This window comes from Macrotis lagotis, chromosome X (assembly GCF_037893015.1).
Source record: "Macrotis lagotis isolate mMagLag1 chromosome X, bilby.v1.9.chrom.fasta, whole genome shotgun sequence".
Lineage (NCBI taxonomy): Eukaryota > Metazoa > Chordata > Mammalia > Peramelemorphia > Peramelidae > Macrotis > Macrotis lagotis.
In genome coordinates, this window is record NC_133666.1 from 564,301,514 (window position 1) to 564,325,990 (window position 24,477).

General features: G+C 33.3%; 1 protein-coding gene across 2 annotated transcripts in view; it reads right to left on the minus strand.

The window, feature by feature from the left end:
• ANGPT1 (angiopoietin 1) overlaps window positions 1–24,477 on the minus strand; it is a 327,983-nt gene that overhangs the window by 49,439 nt on the left and 254,067 nt on the right. For both annotated transcript variants that reach the window (XM_074201075.1, XM_074201074.1), the window contains exons 6-7: window positions 22,528–22,629; window positions 10,089–10,255 (exon numbers count right to left, since the gene is read on the minus strand). In XM_074201075.1, the coding sequence (XP_074057176.1) occupies window positions 10,089–10,255; window positions 22,528–22,629 (269 nt within the window). The remainder of the gene's footprint in view (window positions 1–10,088; window positions 10,256–22,527; window positions 22,630–24,477) is intronic.

The window sequence follows — 24,477 nt, forward strand, 5'->3', positions numbered from 1 at the left end:
AATTTCTTTATATACTTGCCAAAGAGAGAGATAGGACAGCCAAAAGCAACAAAGGTTTAGAATATAAACTCATTTACAAAATCTTTCAGAGAAAGAAGATGAGATTCATTTCATAAAGCAGAAACATGGTTATTTGAAGGAAAATTTTATCTATTTTCTATCTCCTTTCCTTCCTTCCTTCCTTCCTTCCTTCCTTCCTTCCTTCCTTCCTTCCTTCCTTCCTTCTTTCCTCTCTCTCTCTCTCCCTCCCTCTCTTTCTCTCTCTCTCTTTCTTTTTCTTTCTTTCTTTCTTTCTTTCTTTCTTTCTTTCTTTCTTTCTTTCTTTCTTTCTTTCTAGTCTACATATCTTGTTTGTCCATAATTGTTTGCATGTTGTCTCCTCTATTAGACTGTAAATTCCTTGAGGCCAGGGGTTATCTTTTGTCTTCTTTTCATATCCCTAGTGCTTATCACAGTGTCTGGCACATAGTGGCATTTAATAAGTGCTAACTGATTGATTAATTGATTGGAAGGTAAAGTCAGATAGAAGAAAGTCTTAGATCTAAGCACAATCACTTTAAGGATATTTTAGGAAGAGACTGAAAGGAGAAGATGAAAAAAATATGAATATGAATCTTTAAAACACTTTTCACGAATAAGAAGTCATCACATTTGGACATCAAAGTACTAGATGTACTTAAAAAGGAGATGTAGACACACATTAAAGAAAATAAAGACCAGAAAAAAACAGCTGGATTAGTTCAATAAATAAAGAACATAAGTAAGAGGACAATAAAGAATTGATTCACAAGATGTTTGAAGGAGGGCAAACCCCCCCCCCGAAAGATGACAGAAAAAATTTTACTCTTTATTAATTAAAAAAGGTTAACAGAAAATAATAACAAAACTTTATACCTATTTTCCTATCAATAGCAAAATATCTATCAATAATTATCTGAGAACAATGTGCACACATGTTAAGAACATACTCAATGAGGGTAAGAAACAGGTATTATTTTACAAGTGAAAACTTAAGTAGACCAAGTAGATTAACTGATTACCTCATTATGACAAGTCCATAGATATATTTAATGAGCATATTTAACTGACTTTTTGCAATTTATATAATTACCTTAAAGATATAGAGAAGGCAAAGTCCTTTGCCATCAAAAACAGCAGCTTTTGACAGTAGAAAAAAATGCTATCTCAACAAGGTATCTCGTATATATATATGCATATATATATATATATATCAACATTAAGCAAAATTTCTTGCAAGCTGTTTATAATAACCATGTTCAAGTAAGGGTAAATAGGTAGTGTTATTTACAGGAATATTAAACTCTAAATAAGTTCATCACTGCCTTGGAGAAAATCTACCAGAGAGGCCATCTTGAACAGAATTCCCATACATAGTGAGCTATTCCAGATAATTTTATCAGAAGATGATGTTGTGCTTAGTTGCATCAAAATAGAAATGGGCTACAACCAGTTTTTCAGTCAACAAACACTTATTAAACACCTTAAGGACAGTCAGGTGGCACAGTGGATAGAGAACTGGCCTTGGAGTCAGAAAGACAGAAGTTTGAATGCAGCCTCAGATATTTGATTCTTACTAGTTGTGTGACTTTGGTCAAGTCACTTGATTGATTGTCTGACATCTAGGATTATATCCAGTCATTCTGATTTTTATCTGGCCACTAGACACAAATGAGAAGAAAAGTGAGGCTGGTGCCTTATCACAGTATCTGCCTCACTCAGATCCAATTTATTGCCTGTCATCAAATCACCTCCCTGATGTCATGGTCTTCTTTGAAAATGAAGGATAAATGTTATTATTATTAAACAGCTATCATGTGCCAAATACTTCACTAAATGTTGAAGGATACAAAAAAAAAGCAAAAAATCCTGTTTTCAAGGTACTAACAGAGAAAACAGCATTTAAATAACTAGGTACTAACAAGAGAGAAGATAAATTGGACACAAAAGTAACAGAAGGAAGCCACTAACTTTGAGGGGGGGAATTTAGGAAAGGCTTTTGTAGAAGGTAAAATTTACCTGGGACTTGAAGGAAATGAGGATGGAAAGAATTTCATAGATGAGGGAAGGGCAGAGGTAGCTTGAATTGAGAGATAAAGGATCCTGTAATTAGAATAGTATCAATAGATTGTAAAAATATGAATATTTTAAAGGTTGGAGAAGGAACAAGGATGAAGGGACATGGAGGTCAAATAATTTTATATTTTCATTATGCAGATGATATTTTGCCAATGAAGTTTATTAACTATCAAGGATATATGAAGAGAGCTGGGTTTTAGGAAAATTAATTTGACAGTAGAATAACTGATGGACTGGAGTGAGAAGAGACTTGAGACAGTGGCACAGACCAGCAGGCTATCATTATAATGAGATGATGATAGTACCAGGATGGTGGCAATGTCATATAAGAAAAGAGGACATTTACCAGACATTATATGAAGGTAAAATCAACAGGAGTTAACAACACATTGAATATTGGGGGAAATTTTTGAAAGAAACTGAGAAATTAAGAATAACCCTTAAATTGAGAGTCTGGGTGATTGGGATACTGATGATAATATCAAGAGTTTGGATTAACTCATCACAGGAAAAACTGAGTATGCAAAAAATTACTTGTTTAGATTGCTACATATAGTAAGATCAAAAATATATAGAAATTGTCTCCCTCTCTGTCTCTCTGTCTCTGTCTCTCTCACTCTTACTCTCACTCTTGCTCTATTTATCTATCTCTCCCTTCACTTCTCAGATGTTCTGCTTGGTTTGAACACTACAACTATCCCCAGTATAAGGGTATCACCTGAAATCTCATCACCATAGAGACTGATTCAGCTTTGATACTCAATATCTTCTCAGCATTATCCATTTCTTCTATGCCCTTCTCACTGGAGGACTGAAAGGTAGAGCAATAGACTCCTAAATCCTCCTATTATAGATATCTAATAATTTTGCTGCTAACATTTCTACTCTACTTTGTTCAATTTTGGCTCCATGAACATCATGCTCCTACGTTGGGTTCCCTCTAGTCTTCAGATATGAACCTCTTTTTTAATTTCCTTTTGTATATTATTTTCCTTCACTGGATTATAAGTTCCTTGAGGGCAGGAGCTTCTTTCTTTTTCTCATTTGTAGTCTCAATATTTAACAGTGTCTGACTCATAGGGTTATTATTGCTGTTTAGTCATTTTAGTCATGTCTGTCTCTTTGTAACACCATGTGGGATTTTCTTGGCAAAGAAGCTAGAGTGGTTTGCCATTTTCCTCTCCAGCTCATTTAGCGGAAGAAAACTGAAGTAAATGGGGCTGACTTGTCCAGGGTCATAGAGTTGGTAAATAATTATCTGAGACCACATTTGAACTAAGATTATCCTGACAGGTTTGGCACTGTATGTCATGTGCCATCGAACTGCCAAACATATAGTGGGGGTTTAATAAATGTTTACTGAGAATTAAATATTTTTCTCTATATCATCTATTCTCTCTCTCTCTCATCTCTCCTCTGTCTCATTCCTTATCTCAGTCTCAGTCTGTCTCTGTCTCTCTCTCCTCTCTCCTCTCTATCTTGTTTGTCTGGGTGTCTGTGTGTCTCTCTTAATCTGTCTCTCTCTATCTCTCTGTCTCTCTCTGTTTTTCTGTCTTCCTTTGTCTCTCTGTGTCTCTGTCTCTCTGTGTCTCTGTCTCTCTCTCTCTCTCTCTCTCTGATCTCTCTCTGTCTCTGTCTCTCTGTCTCTTTCTGTCTCTCTCTCCCTCCCTCCCCTCAATCAGTGGGCATATTGGATCTCTTTCCTAAACCTGGTCTTGGAAACTATATTGAAATCCTCTAGTTTCACTATATTGTAGAAAGTTAGAAAAGCCTTACTCTTTAATTTAGCAAAGCAGCTAAGGGGATAAGGCATTTCAATCTCTCAGGCATGAATAAGGGGTAGTTTGCTAGACTTAATAGTTCGACTCTTCACTAGTTTTAGGAAACTGTTTAAATTGTCACTAATTTATCAAATTTCTGCAACCCTTAAGAACAATGGATGGGATACTTATACTGTCTAGCAATCTATGAAGCAAGTCTATGAAACTCATACTCAACTAAGAACTAGCAGGTTATTCAAGGTCAACAGACTTTCCACCCCCTTTCTGTTGCTAAAGAAACTTACTAATTCCCAGAGCTACAGTGTGTTTTCTACAAATTGTTTTATAATACTTAGAAATTCTGTGTACACAATATAAAATGCTTTCTGTATTATCTGATCTTTCAATATATTGACCAATTTTATATTCTACCTATATTTTATATTCTACTTATTTTTCTTTTAAAAATATTTGTTACTAGGTATACTATACTGAGAGGAGGAGGAGAGTGGAGAATAAAGGGGAAACTGAGGAAAGAATATCTCAGTACAGCTTCCATATTTTTTTTTTGCCTACTGGAAATTTTATCCTATTAAATGACTTAAAACTTACTTTTTTTTGCTAAACACTTTTAAGAAGCAAGTCACAGGAATTAACAACAAATGGATCAAAATTCAAGTAAGTAAAAAAATAATCTTCCCTAAGCTGGAAATATTAGTTGACAATAGCCCAAAATCCTTATAGTCCTAAGACAACTTAGACTAGAAAATCCCAGGAGAATAGAAATAGCCATGAAAGTCCCCAGTCACATGCTTTTTGTAAAAAAAATCACGATCAAGCCAAGAACTTAGGAAAAAAAAACAAAAACCTGCTTTTCTTACTTTATTTCAACACATCTGCTACTGCTTCCAGCCAGAACCATGAGACCCAAAGGATCAGAAAAATGAAAAGTATTATAGTGAAAGATATGAAATAAACTCTGTCAAGCATACAAAAAGGCAGGCCTTTATTTTAGGTGGAAAGCTAGGGAGTTAGAATAGTAAAAAAAATACTGCCTCACCTAGTCCTGAATGGTACACACAAAATGGTTTCAAATAATAACAAAATCATGGAATGCTCAAACTAGAAGAGATCTCAACTCATCTAGAGCAAGATCTTCATGTTTCATATGAGAAGGCTGAGGCCAAAAGAGGTGTTAATGCATTTGTTCAGGTTCATGATAAAGTTAGTACCAGTTCTCAGTTCTCATTATTGCCAGTGGAGCTCATAGCAGTTTCCACCATAACCTAGCACTTGATAGTATTCTCTCATGTAGATATTATTTTCAGTCTTCCCCAGACCATGGACTTGTAATTCAAAAATTTTATGTCTGTATTCTAGAGTTTTGTTCCTAATCAGTTTAAATTTCCACCTAGCCTCATCATTCTCCTTCTGAGTCAACAAAAAATAGCAATAAAGTTTTTTGAAGTAAAAGTTTAGAAATACTTGTCCCTTGAAAATCCCTCATATCATATGTCCAAAAGTCATTTGATTTTCAGAATATACAAGTTTCTACAGTTCATAGCAAAGTCATCTCAATGTAGACCCAATTAATTTGGACATTTCAAAAGGTACTAGACTGAAATTTATAGATATTTATAATCATTTGTTTATTTTAGGAAAAAAATAAATTATAATTTAGATTAATGATATTTATAATTATTCATAGTTTCAAGTTAGAAGCAAGCATCCAATAAATCTGACTAAACGGTCATTTCAAAGATAAGGATACTGAATGACAGTGATTTTGGATGACTTGCCTAAAGTCACCCAATAAGTAACAAGGTACAAATCTGAATGCAGATTGCCTAACTTTGATCAAAGGTTTTCTGGTAAATGTTTAACACCTGGCTCTCTGAAAGAACTGTACTAATGACACATTTTTAAGTTCAATTGATATTGCTAATATTTCCCCCCATCACTTTTTAAATCTAAACATTTAATAAAAATAAATCAAATCTTGTTTTAGAGCATTTGCTGATTTCCAAGATATAAATGCTCACATTTAAATTAAATATCAGTTTGAGCTGGCTCCAGAACATTGCAGCTCCAGGGTTCTTTTCACTATAATTGACGTGAATCTAAGTTTACTTTCACTACCTATAAAGAAGGATTCAACAAAACACATAAAACCATCAAGTAGATTTGATCCAAATTAAGCAATGGTTTTGGAAGAATAGTAGAGACAATATCAATTTCATTTTGGTAAAAGTCACATCAAAGTTTTGGAATATTCACTATTTTTATATAAACATTAGGTAATGCAATTAATACAAAAATAAATGTGAAACAAAGCACACATATTTAATTTTTAATTTCAGTTAATGACATTTTGTAAATGAAACTCCATTAGTAAAGGGGAGCAAGCACAAAAGGACAGAGAGATCTTATAGACAGACAGTTATAAACACACAACATGGGAAGGGAAATTCAGAATTTAATTTTTTTTTGTTTTTCTCAGTATAACACAATGGGTTTATTGGTTAAGGTTTAGAGCTAGGAACACTAGGGTTTGAATCCATTTTCTGACACTGCATATGTGATTCTACAAGTCATTTAAGCTCTCTGAGTCTCAGTTTCCCCATCTGCAAAACGGGAATAATGACACATACTTCACAGGGATATTATGAAAATTAAATGAGATAATATGTAAAATATACTTTGCAATACTTGAGGAATATATTTTGAATGTTAATGAAAGAAACCACAAAGTCTATGCATGCTATACTCATCATCAAATTAATCCTGAAATGATGCTTATGCCTAAATAATTGTATACCACCTATTTAGCCTTGCTGAAGGAGAGTGCTCAGAGACAAAACTTTATTAACCATCTCTGGTATAGTGGAAAGAGAGAGAGAGAGAGAGAGAGAGAGAGAGAGAGACAGACAGACAGACAGACAGACAGACAGACAGACAAGAAATCTTAGAAGTAAGTAAGGAAGTAAGTCCTAATTCTGTAACAAACTAGATATAACATGAAGCAGGAGGATGATATTTCAGAGTGAGGAGATCTAAGTTAAAATTTTGAATCCTTTGTCTATTAACTATTTCATCTCAAGAAAGTCACTTGATTTCTGTGGGCTTGGATTTCATTCTGGGTAAATTGGAGCATGGTGGTAGGACAAATAATTTATTTGATCTCTTCTTGTTCTAAAATAGTGAACTTGGTCAAGAATTTCCTTTAATCTTCTGTCTTTTGCATTTCTTCATAAGTGAAGTAACTGAAAAGAAAAGGAAACTAGGAGGGAACTTATGGAACTATGAGAACTAGACCAGAAGTTTAGTCCTTTAAGGATCAGAAGGGTTAGGTAATGCCTGACATAGCTGCAAAATCAAAATCAGACCATGGCAAAACCTGTGAGGGCTAGTTATAGAAGAAGTTCAGGCTCAAGCTGGAATAGTTAAGTAAGAGGTTGGCAACACAGTTGTTGGTCTTGACAAAGGGTTCCATTGCATTGCTCCCTGGATGGCACCAGAATACCTGGATGTTCTGGAATGATATGTATTCATCTATACTTAGATTTGTGTCTAACCTTGCCCTGTAGTTGCCTCAATATTACTTTCTGTTCCTCCCCATTCACTGAAATCAATGTACATTGTTGTTCCAAAGAAAGAGAGATATATAGACCCAGGTGACTATCAGGTAGGTAAAGACACCGTATCCACTTATAGATTCTAGTTTTAGGGGAGCTTTATTTCTCATTCTAAATCTGAGGGAAATTAAATTTACTTTGTAATAAATAATATGGATGATTAATGTGTAATACATTGACTTTAGAATGGTTTGGTTAAAAAAAGCCTCCATATATTTTAAGAATGATTACATGTAAAAAAAGACTTTAAAAATTACCTTACCAATGAAAATAGAATTTTTGTTGATTTGCTTAGAATTGTATTGTGTGGAATTGTATAAAAACATCTAATTTTCCCTTCTAAAGGACAATTATTTTAAAAACAGATTAAAATACAGCTATCCCTTTCACATTGTGAGGGTTAGGGGTACAGTGACTCTGCGATCGTGTAAAATTTTTTGGCCCTGCCTTCACACACTAGAGAATAAAGCTGGATTATTATAGTATTTTACAATAAACTATCTTGATATTATACAACATTATACATTATATTTTATATATTTCTGAATTTCTAAACTTTCTCTGGCCTTTTGTGTTAACTGTAGTTTCCATAAAATTCCATAGAAAATTCCTTTTAATTTCTTATACTTACCCATGATATATCAAAACCATGATATGGAAAGTCAAGATGTAAAAGGTGTAACTGTACTGTCAAATAACTAAAAAGCATTCTAGACTAGAGGAAGGAATATAATATAAGTATGTAGGTACTTTAATTTACCCAATTGGGCACACAAAAATCTATCTTTGATGTGAAGTAGTATAGTATAGTATAGTTTTGTTTCTTAAGTTGAGGAAAGCCTTGAAAAAATAAAATATTCAATATTTTCTAGTTCTGTTAGATGTTCTCAAATTAGCTGAGTTTTATTGGCATTATAGTTGCAAGTTTACATTCAAAACATTGAACATGAGTGTTTTTTATTCCACATGTTTTAAACTGTGAAGCATTTTTCTTTCATCTTTATATAATTCTCTATAAAATTTGTTCTCTCTCTCTCTCTCTCTCTCTCTCTCTCTCTCTCTCTCTCTCTCTCTCTCTCTCTCCTTTACCATTAAGAAAATAACAAAAATAACTTCCCCCACTCTCCATGAGATCATCTGTTCCTTGGATCTTTTCTTCCTTCCAGGCTACAATCTTCTGTTGTGATGACATCATCAGGAATTGTTATGAAAATGATAATTTTGTCCTCCAAAAGCCCAATCCCATAAGTAATGTATTAAAACAAAAATGGGAGTTGTGCCTATGAAAAAAAGATGCATTGATAGCCCCCAAAGGGTAGTATGGCTTCAAAAGTTAAATAAGCACCAGAAACAAATAAACCATAAAGTTATGTCTACATTGGCTGAAAAAAAAGTATTACAAGATTTTAGCTGTGCTTTGCAAACTGTTATTCTGTTTTCCTTGAATTAGAGAGTAAACTCTTTGTAGTATGTGAAAACTATATTCCCATAATGACTGGATAGAGTTTACTGTAAGGGCTCTGCAACTTTATCTAAAGGCTAGAACCAAAAGGGAATGAAGTGGACATCCAATCCAATTTCTTCATTGAGATCCTAAGAACTGAGGTAATGTGGCTCAGGAAGGAATCACCCAGTCTGTTAATAACAGAATCAGAACTAAGCCTGAGTTACCTTGACATCTAGTTTCATGTTATTTCCAACCCACCATGCAGCCTCCTTAAAATTGAGTTTCATTATTTTTGGAAGGAATTTTAGAAGCAATCTAATCTGCTCTTCTCAAGTTACAAATGAGGAAAATAAAGACTAGAGAGTTTAGGTAACTAATCCAAAGTTATAAGGGTAGCAAGTGACAAGAGTTGAAATTCAAATCTAGATCCTTTGATTCCAAACACAGAATTCATTCAACTGTACAATTCTTTGAAAATATACTAATCTATGTTCCCAAATTAACTGTTTTCTCCCTTTGGAAATTTGTATTTTACAGGTGAGTGGAATGAGGGCAGCTAGATGGCATGGTGGTGAATAGAATGCCAGACCTAGAGTCATCAAGACCTGATTTCAAATACAGCCTCAGACACTTAATTAGCTGTATGATCCTGGGCAAGATAGAACTCTATCTGCTTCAGTTTTCTTATGTGCAAAATGAACTGGACTAATCAGAATCTTTGAATATTTCACTTAGAATATTAACAATCTGATCTAGACTTCACCTTATCCTAGATGCTATTATTAATGTAGGACTTTAGGGGGGATTTCTATAGGAATTTCCACTTCTATGTTTTGTATCACTTCATAATTTCATATATTCATGGGAGGACATAGTTTTAAAATTTCTTGCTTATTCATTAGTTATTAGTTTTCCCAAAATAATCCTGAAAAAACATAAATTAGGCATCTACTTTGTACATAGCACCTTGCTATATGAGAAATATAAGAAAAAATGGAAAGATGCCCTACTTGCCTTAAGAGGTACTAAAATCTACTTAGGAAGACAAAAAAATAGCTTAAATTTGTACAACACTTTATGTTTTGCACTATGAATTTTGCAAGTATAATAAGAACTCGTAAAAAGCAATATTGCAAACTAAGTACTTACCTATAATTTTGCTTCTCATTTCCTATGTGAAATCTGTCATATAGTGAATATGCCCGGTTTCCTTCCCAGTCCATTAACTCAATTCTTAGAGAATATTGCCTCTGACTGGTAATTGCAAAGATAAATTCATTTCCCAGCCAGTATTCACCAGATGGATTACCAAAACCCTAGAAAAAATGTGGATGAAATGATTGTATTAGAATGAGACTATTTCAATTTTTTACAGACTTCTAAAATTAAAAAAGTTTGTATAATACAAAAAATGGTTCCTAAATTCCTTTAGTGTGTTTCTTCTATTCACCCTTATGTGCAATATTTATAATGAACTTCATTTACTTAGAATCCTGTAATACAGCATGCTCTATTTACTCAAAGTGATGTTTAATCAGAAAACCTTATTTGAACCTTTGCTGCGAATTTCTAAAATGTATTATTTAACTTTGTTCTCCTAGTAGGTAAAATGAATTGAGTATATTTTATTCTTTCTTTGATGAATTATCATCTGGAGAGATTTTATGCTATTATAGCTGACATTTTTCCTTAGTTAGTGATATATAATTGCTGCAGCCAACCTTCAACTTGAGTTGTTAAATGGATTTTTCTGCAAGAGAAAGGTAGCTGAAATGGGAAAAAAGCAAAACAAATTTAAGGCCAAGAGACTTCCATAGCAGTCAGGCCATCTACAATAGTCCTAGAGTCAGAACATGGAGTGAAATGATTTTGATAAAGGCTAGTGAAACGGATGTCTTATCCAGCATATCTCTCACTATAGTAAGCATAATTGTGCATCTCACACCATCAATAATTTTATTAGTTGGTGTGGTTCTCTTTAATACCAAATGAATAATAGTAGTGGTAATGAGTCAAATCTTCCATGTGACATTGGGCTACTTTGTTACTTTTTGTATACCAAACTAATCAGAATAACCCCATTTCAGGGCAAAAGAATTGTTTATTACATATAGTTTATTGTATCTTGTTTTGCTTGCAGGTTGTTATTCATTTTCTTTGAAGCATCTTGAGACTACATAATTTGTTAAAAATCCAAGAGATTTCTACCCCTTTCCAAAGCAAATTTTGCAAAGAAGTCTTACTGGACTTCCTTTCTCTTAAGTATGATAGTAATTTCTTCCAGGAGAATTCCTGATATAGGCAATGAATAAGTTACCTATGTACTTTGAGATAGCATTCATTTTATTTAAGGTTATTGACTATGCCTTATACTTCAGCAAATTAAAAGAAACTGATCCCATACAACTCTCCCATCTAGATAACTCCATTAATAATTAATATTCCTACAAGGCTTTAAGATTTATGAAGCACTTTACAAATATTATCTCATTTCATCTTCACAAGAACCTTGAGAGGGGGATATCATTATTATCTCATTTCATTAATGAGAATACTGACATAAGTAGCGGTTAAATACCCTGTCCAGTACCACATAGCTAGTGAATGAGGTTGGACTAGAACTCAAGTCTTTCTGATATGAGTTCCAACACTTAATCCACTGTTCTACCTAGCTGCCTATGTTATGACAATACATGTCTAATAGAGCTAATATTTTTGATGTGTGCCAAGGCTGAATTGCCTCAAAAGACCAATGGTGATTTCAGAAAAGATTGTAAATGAGCTCAGTCAAGTGTCTGCTAGTCAATCAGCCCTTTTATAACCTTAAGCTATGAATTAAAAGGGAAAATTTTATTGATACATGACAAAAGAAATAGACCCATTTTCTCTGTATAAGGAGAAAATAATACACTTTCAAATTATACTCAGATAAAAAAAATTATACTCAGAAAAAGATCATTGCTGCTGATTAATTGCTGACTGCCCTTCAAAGATATGAGGTGATAACACATGAAGACCTGTCAGAGGCTAGGGAAGAGCAATAGAAGCATTCACATTTTAGTAAACTTTCTATCTTGATAAGCTCCAATTTGAAAGCACAAGTTAAATATTGAGCTGGGTTTGTTTCACATTTTGATAAAATAGTGTTAACACTAAATGTATTCACTTATTTATAGAACATTCCCTGCTAAGTAATGAGGAATAAACACGAGATTGATTATCTTTAGAGCCTTCGAAATTATCCCCTCAAAATCAAGATGCATGCAAATCCTTCTAAACATAGATCTTCAGTGTGTAGTAGTATAGATACAGATGTAGCTATTAATAGAAGGTAGAGCAGACTTAGGCTGAATTTGAAGTGATCCCAGGACGTACTCATGGATTTGGTATTTTTTATTCAATATCTAAACAAGCTTACTTTCTTGTGATCTTCACAAAGTGGAAAGCAGACAAATAATTAATGTCAATATTATTATTCTTTGTATTAATGATGTACTTGAATTTCTTATTAAGTTTTTTTTACTATATTTGAAATGAGGACATGGAAGGGGAAAATTCTAGGCAATCATAGTTGTCTTTAGTATATAAATTCAAGGAAGAAAAGAAACAATTAGTTTCAAGAATTCATACATTTTCCCCTGAAGTGACTTCTTGCAGCAAAAAAAATAGAAAATAGGATTGTCAATATTATTTAGCAAATGGCTCCTTTCCCCCATTTTTCTGCTATATCCTAAAACATATTTTGCTTCTGATTATATGGTAGTAAACACCCTATCCAACAATTAGACATATAATCTAATCATTATAGCTATACTCTATAATATCAGAGTGCAGAAGATGCTTAGAGATTCAAAGCCCTTCTGATATTTAGATTCCCATGTGCTAAAGGAGAGAATGAGTCTAGCCATCTCTAAGTATTCTTCAGAAAGACAGGCAAGGAATACACACTTGGTCTATCCTTATTCTTAATCCTGTCATCTTCCTTGCCCTCTTTTCTTTAGTTGGCTAAGTCAGATTTAGAGAGATACTAAATGTGAGAATATGTCTTCTTATCCAAAGTAAAGAATGATGAAGTGTTAAGTATTAGGTCATACATTTCCATGCTGTTGAAAGCCCTGTGTCAATAAAGTCTTTGGTCTTCCCAAGGGAAAAAAGGCAATGGTCTCCAGGAAGCCACAGAAATGGAATAACATTAGTGTCATTCTTCACAGAGATTTCATCCACATTTCTGCCGGCAAGGATGTGCCCTCCCCTTGAGTTGAGATGAATATCTCTTCCTAAGCAGTCTGCCTTCCTGACTAAATATAAAGAATGAAGAAGCTGAATGGAAAGTGATGACATTCACTTTTTAAAGGGCAAATTCTATTACAACCATCTTTTTTCCACCCCTCCCTCCCCAAACCCCCCAGACTGACAGAAGACATGTGATTCCACACCTGCTGTATTGTTGGACCCTGAACATTTGTCTACATTGAGTTAAAGAGGTTATCAAAGAAAAGCCAGAGTGGGAATTTATTAATAGCCAATTTCAGTGATGGGGAAACAAAGATTTTGTGTAAGGTTGGATAAAAAAACCATTGATGCATTAAGGTATTCCTCACACACAAAAATCAGATTGTTTGAATCATAAAAAGTCATATTGTAAAAGAAGTTTAGGGATCATTTATTCTAAACCCCCTTCTATATATAAGGAGATACTTTTTCCTATTACCCAGTTTATTTTCTGTGGTATAGGTTATTCAGTAAATTCATTAGCTTTTTCTCCCACCATCTGCTCACTTAATTCATATTTCTGATTTGTTAAGATGACCTTTTCAGAAGGTTTACAGAGGAGCATTTTCATTTTTAAAAGGTTCTTTTAAATTAAATCTATAAATTACATGAACTCTAAGCCACTTATTAGCATTCATCATTATTCAAATGGAATGTACTTGAGAGACTGTTAATATACCAGGAATTCTTAAATAAGGGCACAGAAGGGTTACTGAGATTATTTGATTAAATCTGGCTATGTATATACGTTTGTCACAGATGTGGGATTAATGATCCAAGGTCTTATTCTATATAAAAATACTAGAGAAAATATCTTAATAACTTCAATGTGCATGTTGTATATGTTCTAGATAAGTAAAATAATTATTTTGTATACAAAAATAGAAACAAATAGACATAAACATTTACAAAATAGATACAAATATATAAAAATATACTTGTACATGTACAAAACATCTCATAATCAATACTAGAGTTAAATATGTTCTTTTGACAAATGATTTTATATAGTTCCAGTAAAGTAATTGAAGTCAGAGGTCCTGGAAGCAGAGGTTCTGCTGCTCACTTCCTTAGAAGCAAATAAGTATTTCAATGAACCAAGCATTGAGCTTATAATGAGGAAAACCTGAGTTCAAATTTGGCTTCAGACTCTTATTAGCTGTATAAATTTGGGCAATTCATTAAACCTCTATCTGCCTTAGTTTGCTCATCTGAAAATTAGCACCACAATTTCAAACACCGCAGGGTTTGGTTCTAGGCCCTCTCTTTTTCTCCCTCTCTGTTACTTGAGATAATATTTGTAAAGCCTATGTGAGTCTTAAAATGCTATATCAATACTATATATTTTATGCTATATAAATCCTAGTCATTATTCTTATTCTTCCTGACCAGATCTTGAATAAGTATCTTCACTAATCTTAACCTCATTCTCCTCCATGTGTCTAAGACTAGATTGTGTCCAAGGTCCCTTCTATCTCTAAATCTATTATCCTATTATCATCACCCAGACAATGTACAGTTAGTTTACTGAATTGTTGTGTTTATTGTCCTGACTTTCCTAAGGTTACAATGCTAGTAAGTGTGTGAAGCCAGATTTGAACTAAGGAAGATGAGCCTTTTTGACTCCAGGACAGGTCTCCTTCTACCTACTGCACTACTTAGTTGCCCCATAAAACTGACACTATCATTAATCATTGAAGTATTCAAGCATCATTATCATAAAAATATAATATAGAACTAGTTGATTTCTCTCTGTTTTCTCCGGCCTCTTTACCTTGCCTCCCTAATGATGTGTAGGCTCTAATGAAAGAGTACCCTACATATTTGAGATCCTGAGAGGCAGCATGAAGTAATCAGATAGCATTGGCCCCTGAGTCAGGAAAACATAGATTCAAATCCAACCCAGAATGGATACTATATTGAATATATGTAAAGTCATTTAGGATTCTGGTACCTCAGGCAACTCTACTAATAAAAGCTGTAGACTCAATATTGTGTAAATCTGGCAGCAATTGAGCATTTTTAAAGTTTTATTTTATTTTTGTCACTTATGAGAGATTCCATGTTGGATCTGTACTGAGAATTTTTGCACATGGTGAAATAGAGGACCTACAATAAAAAGGAAGACAAAAAAGAATCATCCACTATATGCTCTCCCAAAGTCAAACCACCACCCTTCATTTATGGTGTTAGTTTATTTAAAGTGTGTGTGTGTGTGTGTGTGTGTGTGTGTGTGTGTGTGTGTGAGAGAGAGAGAGAGAGAGAGAGAGAGAGAGAGAGAGAGAGAGAGAGAGAGAGGGAGAGAGAGAGAGAGAATTCTTGGATGACATAATCAGTGTAGTGAGAGAAGATGGAACATGCATCAAAGATTCCCTTCACATTCTCTAGCCTATAGGTCAAGAGATAAAATTATGCTTTTATTTCATTTTTAAGGACACCTGTATATCTGCTTTTCATTATGTGGATGCTTTTCCCTCCTCTGTATATGTTAGGTATTTGCTGCTTACAGTTGAATCACAGGAAGCATAAAATGCATTTTCATGGAAATATTTCTGGCACATAATGCTGAGTTTTGCACTTAACTGTTGTGTGTAATTGTGTCATCAATTTCCAAAGGGTTTTAAGTTTCTAGGGAGATGTTACACTTTTTACATAGTAGTATACCTTCCTTGAACACCTAGCAAAGAAGTATGAACATAAATAGTGTCCAATAAAAATAGGATAGGGAAGAGAAAAAGAGAAAAAATGGAAGGGAAGAAGAAGAAGATGAAAAAAAGAAGAGAGGAGAGGAGAGAAAAAGAAACAAAGAATAGGAGAGAAGGAAAATAAAAAAGAGCATAGAGATAGAAACAAAAATAAGAAAAGAAAGACAAAAGAGAGAAGAGCTAGAGAAGGAAGGAAGGAAGGAAGGAGAAGGGGAGGAAAAAATCAAGGAAGAAAGGAAAGAAGAAACTAATCAAGGAAGGAAGAAGGGAGGAGAAGAAATGAAGAAAGGAAATAGGGGGAAAAGAAAGAAGGATGGAAAAAAGAAAGGAAGAAAAAGGAAGGAAGGAAGGAAAAAAGAAAAGAAGCAAGGAAAGACAGAAAGGACAAAATGTCAGGATATCATGGCTCTGAATAATATCTGTGGATATTATCCCATTACATTATAATGACCCTGTTCAATTATCTAGAACGCTGATATAAAAAAGTTTATTATCATGATTCAGACATATTTATCTTTGATGGTAAATTGTCATTCAAGATCATTTCACTCCCAATTACAACAATCAAAATAAAAATAATGGAATTTTGCTTAAAACTAATACTAGTCCAAAAATCAACATTAAAACTCTAGAGACCACTTTTAATGTATTAACAGGAAAGAAAAAAATCACTTTTCATTGGCTTTGCCAAAACCTGGAGGAATATCCAATTCTCTTCATGTTGTTCCAAGTTCATAAAACAATTATCTCTGGTACTTTATTTATTTTGTCTGATAATGCTTATAGGAAGTGTTGACTTTTTATAGACAAAACAAATTGAAACCAGACACATTTGGTATATCCTATGGGGTTAATCTTATGTTAAACAAATAACTACAGAAAACAACTAATAAGTCAGTCTGTTATAGAGCTTTGTCTTTCCAGAGGCCATAAAGTAAAATTAGGTAGCTTCTCTCTCCCATTGCTGAGGAGCTCAGCAGAAGTCTTTGAAAGTTTAAAGGAAACCTTAAAAAACCCTTTTATGTCAAATGCTTCAAATTATGCTTGATACTCCCTTCATTCATCAATACTCTTTCCCTGCTTAGTTACAAATTATCTTTAATTTCTAGAATTAAAAAAGCAATCTAATAACACAGAACATGGACTTAAAGTTTTGAGTCAATAAGAAACACTGTACAAAATAGGAATAATTTATATTTGTATTTATCATTTCATAGTGAATAAGTCAATGTTGTGGCATGATTATCACAGAGTCACAGAATTTGTGATCCAAGTGGCTACACATAAACACACACACACACACACACACACACACACACACACAAACACAGACGTATCCCAACTCCAACCTGAATTTGAAATACCTTTAAAATATTCCTGACATAAAAAGGTATTCAAACTGCTCCAAGATTTCCAGTAAATTAAGAAGCCAGTATTTCTATATTTCAAACAGTTAGGACATGTTCACTTATATCAAACCAAAATCCACTTCTAACTTCCATCTCCTGAAACTAGTTCTGCCTTCTCTAGAATCAAATAGAATTTGGGTAATCCCCCTTCAACACAGCAGTCCTTCAAATATTTAAATACACCTATCATCTTTTCTGTCCCCAGGTCTTATCTTCTATGATATTCCATTCATTCAACAGAACCTCTTATATAGCATGGTCTCCATCCAATCATGTGCCCCCCCCATCATAGATGCTATCACAGAGTCAATGGCAATGCTGTAAAGCAGTGGTAGAATGATAGATATATAAAGATTAGATAGATTTATTGATGTATAGACAAATAACTAAAGCATTTATTAATAACTTAATATGTGCCAGACATAGTTCTAATATTAGCAATTATAACTGGTGCAGTTGCAAAATCAATTCTCTTTTAGTCAGAAAAAATTTCTATCCTTTCCTCAACACCTTATTAATAAAACAAGTGGGCCAGACTGATCTACCATCTTTGCAAATCAGCAGGGATATTCACTTTAATGAATCTGAAGAGAATCAAATCTCTTCATGACAGAAACCAAGTTAAAGCAAAACTAATGAAAGTGTCTTGTAGGCTAAGACTAAACTCATGAACCACATAATTCAGTAGTACTTTTCACAATTTGAGAACTTTTAAAATACCAATGAGAACATCTATTTTTAGTATCTGTATTATTTGACTCTGTTTATTTCCTTGGGAACATATAACTTTTATGAGAGGATCCTAGACTTTGGACTCAAAGGGGCATTAAAAGGTATGTACTGGGACCCTCATATTTTATAGGTCAGGAAACTGAAAACCCAAAGGTTAAGAGACTTGTTTAAAGATACAAAAGTACTAGAAATAGAAAGGGGGATGAAACAAAGGTCCTCTGATTCCAAACCCAGAATTTTATCCACTGTAGAATTCTTCTGTTATATCAATGGTAAGACATACTCAGCTATTCCACTTTCCCAGGTGTTTCATCTCCTGGGGAGTAGAGGACAGTCTTAAATAATTTTGCTATCCTGAAATTATCAGGAAGAGCCACTGAGTAGCATTTCATCCTTAAAAAAAGAAGACTCCAGTATAACTTAAGCAACTTCCAATAATGAAAAATCATTTCCTAAAAATGAAAATTTTGGTAAATACTTAAAAGACATGGATCAATTACATGCTTTACATATAGCACTCTTCTTTTATATGTCAAATTTGCCAAGGCAAGTGACATGAAATGGTGTATAATTCCATTTTTAGAACTATCACCAATATTGAAAAATATTTGTCTTAGAAATAAGAAAAATATTTGCAAGAATGTGATCACTCCCCCACCCAATTTGTTGTATTATCACGCTAATGTGATTTTAATCAGATTCACATATACATCTGTACACATCTATATCTCTACATCTATATTCAACATCTGTTCACATTTCATTCTACATCCTTCAAATTCTACTTCAATAGAAAATGAAAATGTATGCTAATTAAGAAAATATGCAACCCTTACAAAGCTCATAAATGCATACTAAATGGTGAAGGAACTGAGAGTCACCAAGAGAATGAAGAATGCTTTTAGGAAGGAGAGAGAAAAGAAGAGAGAAAGGAAAGAAGTTTTAAACAAATAAACTTTATTTAGTTCATGTTCTTTTTTTCCTAAAGAAGCAACTATTAAGAAAGTATAGTCATTGCAGTATTTCTTCATGGTTGTGGTGCAGACATTTAACTTATGTCTTGCTTTTCCAGACCCCATTTTGGCCTTTTTTTTTTGGCAAAGATACTGAAGTGATTTGACATTTCTTCTCTAGCTCCTTTTATAGATGAGAAAACTGAGGTAAATAGGTTTAAGTGACTTGTCCAGTTAGGAAGTCTCTGAAGTTTGACTTGAACTGTAAGATGAGTCTTTCTGATTTAAGATCAGACACTCTATCCACTACACCACAGAGCTGTACCAAAGAGAAATTAAATTTAGAAAAACAACACTCTTTCAAAGTCATAGAATATGCCAATTTATGTCATTGGTTACCCAGAGAAGAAGGCAGGAGTGTGTTATGATTTAGTTTTATTCAATAAAGGAAATTATGACCATAGTCTTTGTTTTTTTAGTGTTTGTGTTGATACTGTCATACAAATCAAACAGATGTACAAATATACTGTCAAATGTCTTTTTTTGAATAACACTTATCTTTTTCTGATCTATCAGTTGAGTAATTATATCATAAAAGGAAATGAAGCTAGTTCTGTTTCATTCATATTGACCACCCTTTCTGAAGCAATAACATATTTAATAGTCCTTTCAAAAATTTTTCTCAGTTTTTATGTGACATTAATCTATTTTGTAAATAGGTTTCCTTCTATTGTAAACCAGCACTATTGTCCATTTCCATTTATATATGCTATCTCTCATTTCTGATAATTTCTTTAAAAATTACAGATAGTGATACTATGATCATTTCTAACTCTTTCATACTGTGATAATTTTTTTAGGTTTTTGCAAGGCAATGGGGTTAAGTGACTTGCCCAAAGTCACACAGCTAGGTAATTAGTAGGTGTCTGAGTACAAATTTGAACTCAGGTCCTCCTGACTCCAGGGCCAGTGCTCTGTTCACTGTGCCACCTAGCTGCCCTAATACTGTGATAATTTTTAACTCTTTCATTACCATAAGACTTGAAATAGTTTCAAGTACTTAGTCATTTCTTTACTATTGTCTTTGATAAATCTAGTGTTCATTATGGCCTAACCATGCTTATTCTGTTACTAATTTGAATTTCATTTTCCTTAATAGAGACACAGTAGGAATAATTTCCCTAATACATAACTCTGATCACTTCAGTCACCATTGCCCTTCCTCCCAAAATCAAGTGTAAAGTTTTATCTTGACATTGATATCCAAGACCCTTTAGAACCTTAAGCATCTTATCTCTCTAGCCCTTCTTTTTTTCCATTGAGAATTACAAAATCACAAAAGTCAAGATCTAGAACATCTTCAGAGACCATCTATTCCAATCTAAACCTTAAATTGCATTCCCTATACATCATCCACAAAACAGTGATCATCTAGCCTGTGTTGAAGAATCCTTGTTCTCAGGCAGTTCATTCTTATGAACAAATTGTATAAACATTCTACAAACCATTAACTCATGCAAACATGAACCATATTTTCCAGTGCTTTTTTTGCCACCACTGAATCACAGATTCTCAAAGCTAAAAGAGACCACAGTAGTCATTTGGCTCAGCTATGATTCCTAAACCTAATTTAACATTGATCTTAATAAATATCTAAAAGCATTATTGACTTGTTTTGGAGAACCTTGTTAAGTTCTTCATGGAATTTTTCTACTTCTCTATCTGATTGCATAATATGTTGGTCCAAAAACTACAACTACTTTCATGGCAATAATTTTGTTCATTAATAATTATGAGCAATGCAATGCAAAAATCAACCAGAGTCAATTATAACTATATGTAGGGTCCTATTTTCAAGGTGTTTACATTGAATTGGGTAATGAAGACAAGTACATACAAATTTTATATATTATATAAATTAGCTCCTTTTTAAAAAGGAGTTAAATATGAGGTAGTTTGGGAGGAAAAGTACTATAACTATATTTTTGTCGGGGGGTGGATCAGAAAAGACTTCATATAGAAGACAGAATTTGAATTTCATCTCTTTTTTTTGGCTAGGCAATGAGGTTAAGTGACTTGCCCAAGGCCATATAACTAGGTAATCATTAATTGTCTGAGTTCAGATTTGAGCTTAGGTCCTCCTGACTCTAGAACTTGTGCTCTGTCCACTGTGCCCCAATGGAGTCTCATCTTAAAGGATGAGAGGGATTTTATAAAGTAACACAAAGGAGCACATTCTAGGAAGGGTTCAGAACAACTATACTAAGTTTCAGTTGAATTTGAATCCAGGTGTAACTAATATAGGCAGTTTGTGTTCTTCTTCACTCCCAAAAAACAATTACTGCTAAGAAAGCATGCAATATAGTATTTCTTCATGATTGTTTTTCAGCTGTTTCAGCTGTGTCTGACTCTTTAAGACCCCATTTTGGATTTTCTTGGCAAAGATAATGAAGTAGTTTGACATTTCTTCTCTAGTTCATTTTACTGAGGCAAACAGGATTAAGTAACTTGCCCAGCTAGGAAGCATCTGAATCCACATTTGAACTCAGTAAGTCTTTCTGTTTTAAGGCCAGATACTCATCTACTGCATCACATAGCTGTAACAAAGACCAATTAAATTTAGAAAAATAAAAAGTAAATCAATTTGTGTCATTGATTACTTGGAGAAGAAAGCATGAGTATATGTGTGATTCAGTTTATATTTAGTTAAGTTCCTAATTAAAAAAAACCTCAAAATATTTCTATTGCTTATGGTAAGTTATTACCATCATCATCTATACATAAGCATAGATGAAGGAAACTAATATCTATAGAAACCATCATGGATGAAAAAGAGGTTAAAATTCTACACCCAGGGATCTCCATTGCCAGTGTTCCCTGTACGTGAAGAGGTAAAATTTTAATCTAACACTTCAATATGAATTTATTAAGTATTTATTGTAATTAGGACACTTTGCAAGGTCTTAGACATTCAGAGAAATAAAATAGTCCTTGCTTTAAAGAGGCTTGCATCTTCCTAGCATGAAATACTTTATATGTAAAATAAATTTTAAAAGCATATGTAAAATAATGTACTTTGTAATTCTTATTTTTATTTTGGAAAAAACAGGAAAATAAATAGAAAAATAAAGGAAGTAGTTCCCAGAGAATATTTATTCATTCTTTGGTGTGAAGAAGGGAATTGACCCCCATGTTTTTAATTATTAAAAGATGCTCACTGTATAATGATTAAAAGCCTAAATATAATCAACATCCTACTAACTGACATAATATATCATCTTATGAAAAGATTCTTTAATATAATGTACATATGACATTCATCACCTAAAATTAACTTGTGTGTTCTGTTTGAAGGAAATGTCACTATCATAGACAAATTGATTTTTCTACTACAAAGTTATTCCAAAGGTGGCTTAAAATAATGGGGCTTACGCTACTGGTTTTCCTTTGAGTATGTGATAGAATGATAGAAATAACTTGATAACATATCAAACTATGATAAATGCATTTCCTTTACCATTTTATATTCTTTCCATCCTCTTTGAAAATCCAGACTCCCATCTTCACGATGTTGTATTACTGTCCAACCTCCTCCTGTAAGCTCCATGTTGCAAAATACCTACAAATAAAGCAATAGGAGAATAATGGCACATTACTGTTGCTTTGTTATTCACAGAAAACAAAAGAAATATAATCTAGAGATTATTTTAGAAATGAAAGTCAACCAGGTTGGGTCTCAAGTAAAAAGATCACAAAGGATAAAGTAGCTGATTTGCTACTTACTTGCTACATAAACTTTGGGTTACATAATTTCCTTGAGCTTCAGTCATCTCATTTATAACATGAATGTTTTAGATGAGATAATCTCAGAACTTTTTTTGTTCAGTTCCAAATTAAGGAATTCTATGACAAAGGATTAATTTGGTTTTCTTATTGACCAAACTATATTTCATCAACTCCTCAGAACATTTAACATCAAGACTGATTAAATAATGCTAAATTCAGTAAATGAAAAGTATTGGATTTGACATCATAAATAACATGTGAAAATGAGACATAAGAAAAAATGAATATGAGATCATTGGATTTTAAAGATGGAAAGAAGTTTAGATATCATTTAATTCAACTCCTTCATTTTATAGAGGAAAAAAACTGAGGCCAGGAGATATTAAGCAACTTGTTCAAGGTCACACAGTAAATATCAGAAGTGGATTAGAATTCTTCTGATCCCAAATTCAATTATTTGTAGGATATCATTCTACTCATCTTAATCTATAATGCATATAGTGTATATATATATTATATACACACAAATATACATATATACACAAAAAGAATACAAATATTTTTATTTTTTCAAAGTTTTGAAATCACACTCCAATATAAGTCAAAATATAACAAATTTTCTGGTTCATTAAACACCCTTAGAATCCAAATTTGGCACATTTGGTGACTTTTATTCCCAAACAGCGGACGGAGGAAAGTGACCTGTTCTGGTCCTTTTGACAGGTTCATACTTTCTTTCCTATGTGTAAAAGCTATTCTAACCTTCCACATACTAGTGTGAGCTTCAATTGTTCTAAAGGCCACAGTATTTATTCATAAGTTGATATATTTCCCCTCAGAGTCCTAGAGAGAAGGAAAACATATGTAGCACATAATGGTCTTTGGAGAGCAATCACTGTTTTCAGAGTAGTGCGCATACCGTCGCTTGATAATTCAAGACCATCTATGGGGATGATAATTCCCTTGTGCTGAATCAGAAAATTACTGGAACATTTCTGTGGTTGGCTAAAGGTGTGGGTGTGAAGTAATAGCAGAAGTCTTTGTGGACACACAGCATGCAAAGTTTCAATTCAGAGAAAAACCTCAAACTGTCCCCTAAGGCAATGAATGGGGACAAAAAGAGGGGCAGGACCCTCAAGCAGAAGTCACAATCCTCATCTAAAACACAGGAATGACAGTATATTTACTCTGAATATTGATTTCTAGATCTAGTTTTAAAGAATTTTGGGTATCACCTGAAATAATCCTTTTATTCTCTAGGTAAAGGAAATTTTGAAAAAATAGAACAGAAAAGGGCAGGTTGGTGGCACATTGGATACTGCACTGTGTTTGGAATCAGGAAGACTCATCTTCATGAGTTCAAATCTAACCTCAGACACTTAAAAGCTATATATGACTCTGAGCAAGTCATTTGACCCTGTTTATTTCCCTTCCTCATCTAAAAAATAAGCTAGAGAAAGAAATAGTAAACCAGTATCTTTGGCAAGAAAAATATACAATGACAAACAGTAGCAAAGAAAATAGAGACTATATTTAGAGCCAGGAAGAACTGGGTTCAAATGTCATTTCTGTTATTTACTTACTACCTGTGTAAACTCAGAGAAGACCCTTCATACTTTATGTTGTTAATCAGTAAAATGAAGAACTAGGAATTAGTTCTAAATCTATGATCTTATAAAGA